This window comes from Cariama cristata, unplaced genomic scaffold, assembly GCF_000690535.1.
Source record: "Cariama cristata isolate BGI_N322 unplaced genomic scaffold, ASM69053v1 scaffold21763, whole genome shotgun sequence".
In the NCBI taxonomy this organism is placed as follows: domain Eukaryota; kingdom Metazoa; phylum Chordata; class Aves; order Cariamiformes; family Cariamidae; genus Cariama; species Cariama cristata.
This window is the reverse complement of record NW_009610428.1, coordinates 27,367-32,264: the sequence shown is the minus strand read 5'-3', so window position 1 is coordinate 32,264 and position 4,898 is coordinate 27,367. Positions and strand designations below refer to the sequence as shown.

The 4,898-nt window shown below is 41.4% G+C and overlaps 1 protein-coding gene across 1 annotated transcript; it reads left to right on the top strand.

The window, feature by feature from the left end:
* Nucleotides 1-2,460: 2,460 nt before the first annotated feature.
* On the top strand, nucleotides 2,461-4,605 carry BBS12 (Bardet-Biedl syndrome 12). The gene has a single exon (XM_009697888.1). The coding sequence runs from the start codon at nucleotides 2,461-2,463 to the stop codon at nucleotides 4,603-4,605; it is 2,145 nt and encodes a 714-aa protein (XP_009696190.1).
* Nucleotides 4,606-4,898: the final 293 nt, after the last annotated feature.

The following is a 4,898-nucleotide window of genomic DNA, read 5'->3' as shown; positions in this document are numbered from 1 at the left end:
TCACTTGTGTTTGACTCTGAAATGTAATTTCACTTGACTCTTTACCTTTTCCACCTCAGACTAGATGGAAAAAGAGGTAAGAGGTCAGGGGATGGGGGGGATGAAAAGTTGAATTTTGGGCCTGCCGTATAGGGTAGCCTGACTTTCTTCCCCAAATAACACGCATAAAACAAAAGGGGGGGAAGTATCACAACATCAAAAATCACAGATGCCAGAGGTTGTGCAAGCAATGAAACAAAAATGTTCTTTCCTGTCAGTGCCCTTCCCTGCCTTCATCTGGATTTGCAGCCAAGCCCTGGGTGCATTTGTTTCAGGTTTATGGATCTGCAGGAGCACAGACTGGTGTCCAAAGTGAAGCTACAGTTTTAAAGTATGAGTTTAAGCTGAAAGTAAGAGGCACATTTTTCAGCTTAAATTTCAGAGAAAATTTTAGCTAAGCAACTTGTAGTTGGCTGCGTTGAGGTTTGGTGGAAGTCCATTGACTTGATAGGAGGTGCTGCACTAACTATAATTAGTCTCTCATAACCAGTCTTGGTTTCACATTCGTTGAAATAAAACCGCCATTCTAATAAGACAGTGGCTCATATTGTTGAGGTGAACCCTCGTTTGGGACTGACTGGGGACTAAAGTTCACTGTACTGGAAAATGGAAACCCATTTCTCACCAGTCCTTGCATAGTTGTCTCCAGTCCAAACAGCAGTGTGGCCTTCTGCCCAGAGCTACGTGCCAAGGACCTAGGTAGTGAGAGAGCATTACTTGGCCTTTCAGCATAGCTACTTTAGCTCTTTCCTAAATGTTATGAAGAGAACCACAAATAGGTTATTTGTTCTTTCTACCAAAAAAAGAGCAGGTTGAGAAGTGACCATTACTATTTGAGAACTGCTTGAAATCAGATATAGTGATCTCAGAGAAGAAAAAATTCACAACAACATTCCCCCCCCCCCCAAAAAAAAAAAAAGAAACCAACTCCCCTAAAAAAACCCAAAATGACTGTTTTAGTAAATCCTTAAGAGAAATCAGATGGAATGATGAGTTTGGGGGGGTGGAGTGGGGGAAACATGTTTCATATTGGATTCCATGATCCAACTGTTATTATTTAGTAGCTTCAGTTTTTTTGTTTGTTTCAAAACAAGCTACCTGTCATATTAAGCTACGGATTCCAGTTAAGAAAAAAGCCTCTTTTTTTTGGATATTATTAATGGAAGTACTGATATGGATACATAGCGCAACTAGACTATTATCACAAGACGTTGCCAAGAAAAATTTCCAGAAAAACTCTTAAGGAGGTTGGATGGACATTTTCAGATGCATGTTGCCAGTACAGTTTTAAAGTCAAAAGTACCTGCTTATCTGAAAGTCCTTTTCTTAAATTGTTGATTACAGATCACTATAGACTAAAATAATTTCTTGGTTAATGATTCTTTTGGTACTTCAACATGTGTCTAATATGAGAAGGGAAATTCTGTTGTCAATTTGGGCTAGAGTAGAACTTCAGGTCTGTGAGCATATAAAGGTTATTTCTGACTGCCTACTCTGCTTTTTAAATTCACACTTGGTCTTCATTTGAGATAATACTCAGATGGACTTTCACTACGTGGGATGGAAAAAGAGTTTTTTGGAGTTGAAAAAGCTATGCAAAGGGACCTTTGGTGAGATGAAATAAATTGTTTTGAGCATAAAAGGTATATGGCTAAGGCTTCTTAATTCTTTGTGTGTATATTTTTTCATTCAAAACAGAAAAAAAAAAGGAAGCTTTAGTTTAATCCATGTGGTCTGCCACAGGACTGTGGTGTGGAAGGGATTTCAAGGGAAATAAGATTTATTTTTGGCATGTTAAAACTGAGTAGTAGATCAAAACTTTATAAAATCTTAGCAGTTTGCTTTGTGAGGTATAAAGAAGTGGCATTCCTTTTCATGCACATTTAATGAAGTATTGATGCATGCTAAATGGAATAAACAGAATTGGAATAAAGTGAGTTTGATTACGTTTTTCCAGATTTGAAGGTTAAAGTCAGTGGCATAACTACTGGTACCAGGATGGATCTGTACAGAGCACTTTCGTTTTACACATAATTGTCCGTCCTGCTCTAATGAACTTTTGCCCTAAGTAAGGCAAATAACTGACATTCCAGATAGCAGGTCAGGAGAGAAATGGTAGTTCTCTATGATCTGTACTCCTTCATGTTTTAACAAACCACTGGAATTAATAGCACTTTACTCTCTGCCAGCAAGAAAAAAACTCCATGGTATTTTAGCAACGCACCATTTCAGCAACTATATGCATCGATGTCGTTTCATAAGTGCACAGGATGAAGAACTGTTTTATACAGAGAGCTGCACAAGAGAGCTGTGTTCAGTGTTAAGATTGTTAATTTAATTTTTTTGGTGATACATGCTCTGGAATGCTGTGAGGATGGGACAGTAAGTTTGCGTTCTGTTCACAGATGCTGCCTGCTGCCCATGGCTTTCAGGGATGTGAATGCAAGAAGACATATTGGACTTCAGCAACTCTCATCCTTAGCGTTAGCTGGAAGAACATTGTTGGGGCCAGCGAAATCCTGTAAATTCGTTATGGATGAAAGCACCAATCAAAGCACATTGATTTGTTCTGCTGTTAGGCTGATTGAAAGTTTGGATTTAACTAGTGCTGCCGGACAGCTTCTTAATGAAACCATTCAGACACAAAACAAGGAGTTTAAGACTGGGATGAGTACCCTGTTGTTTCTCGTCGGTGCGTGGAGCAATGCCGTAGTGGAGTGCCTCCAGCAGAATGTTCCTATTTCAGCAATAGTGTCTGTGATGTCTGAGGGCTTGAACTCTTGCTGTGAGAGAGTCCAGTGTCTTCAAATGTCAATACATGATGTAAATAAAGAGCTGTGTTCTAGCAGTGTTAGGCCAAACGCTTTTAAAAGCAAAACTTGCCAAACTGGAGATGAGAGTCTTGTAAATCCTCAGATTTTGCTGTATTTTCAGAAAGATATTTCTGCACCAGAAGAAGTAATTCCAATAAGTTCTTGTTCCCATCAAGAAGATGATTGTCATTTTAACAAGTGCCCGGTTTCACCTTTGACCGACTTTGGTTCAATAGCTTCTCTTGTCAAACCAGTGGATGACAAAAGTACATCTGTGATTTCTGGAAGTGGTGTTACCGCATCCAGCTGTAACAAACAAAAGTTAAGCCATAGCAGATACTTCAGCACTCTAGGAAAAAGCCATTTTTCAAATCAGCAAGGTAATTTTCAGGGATACGTTTCAGGACCATCAGCAGATCCATGTGAATGTTATGGTTTAGGACACCTGGCAATGGCTCTGAGCCATGGAAATCAGACTGGCATGAAACTGCTGCAAAGCATTGTTGCCTATCAACGAGAGAGAGCAGAAAGCAGTGGTTCTTCCCGGTTTAATATTGCAGAAATTGTGACATGCTGTTTACTGGGCCTGCCTGAAAGCTATTCTTGTCTCTCCTCAGGCTTTGTTACATTAATATCACCAGAACAAGCCACAGTTATCAAATACTTTGAAGACAAAGCCCTTCGGATTCTGCTAATGGATGGTGACCTAACGGAACAATATCGTCACTTAGGTTTTAATAGGCCATGTAACGTAAGGACTGTATTGGAGCATCCTAGCCTACAGGAAGGCAGAGCAGGAGGAGACTCGTGGCTAAGCAGTATGTTAGATATTCTGATAAGCTTTGAAGTAAACTTGGTTTTGGTCAAAGGAAATGTGTGTGAAAACTTAATGGACAGATGCATAGCAAACAGGATCCTGGTAATTGATTCTGTGGCTCGGGATGTATTGCGTGCCTTTGGGGAGGTCACCACCGCCCAGCCAGTGACGTACCTCACCCAGCTGAGCCCTTCCTGTGTGGGCAGCGGGGCCCAAGTGGAGCTGTGGAAGGGCTGCGATGGGCGTGCAATGGATTTGGGTGAGCTTGTGCCAGTCAGGGTAAAAGTGCGAGGAATTCCCCTGCTGACAGCCGTGCTTACCACCACTGTAGCTTCAAAGATGCAGCTCGTTGAAGACCAGTTCTGGACTTCCGTGCATCGACTCCATCATGCTTTAAAGGACGAGAAGGTTTTCCTTGGTGGTGGTGCAGTGGAGCTCTTGTGCCTTAGTCACATTCAGATGCTTGCAGAACAACCTTCACAGCCAGCAAATAAAAACGCTGTGAAGGAGTTTCACAATCCTTGGCTGGCAGGGACCACGACGGAGTATAAATCAGTTGTGCTCCAAGCATTAGCAAGCGGCTGGAAGCAGTATCTTTCAGTGGTTATGTGCAACGCTGCAAAGGCTGCGTCGGAGTTGGAAGCATGCACCTCAGTTGATCATCACCTCAAAAAAGCAGCTGACTGTGGCTCTCCCTCAACATATATATTGGAGGAGTTTAGGAGAGGTAATCTGCTCAGGGGTGATTCTGGTGCCTTTGCTGACCACGGAGAGGGTTTAAAGGTTTATGATAATGTCACAGCCAAGACAGAGGCATGGCGGAGAGCTCTAGACTTGGTGCTACTCGTGCTTCAAACAGATGCCGAAATTATCACAGGTCCCCAAAAGAATCAGCTATTGAACTCGCATGCGTCAAGTGAATTTATGTTTTTATAGGACTTGCAGGCTTTATTTGTAAGTCCGTGAGCCAGTGGAAGAAGTCCTGGTGCAACCTACATTTCTCCATAGTTTATAAAGCAGACATTTCCATGTGGTTATGACTTTGAAGTGTAACGGCGGAAATCAGAATTTGAGATAGTCACAAGGTAGATATATTTTCCCATTTCTAGAAACAGGAGTTAAATAACAAACAAAAATCACTTGTGGGCTTACCTCTAACCTCAACCATGCATTTCTAACTAGTGATATTGTCTGTATGGATAGATTAATCCGATCAAACTGACTTCTTT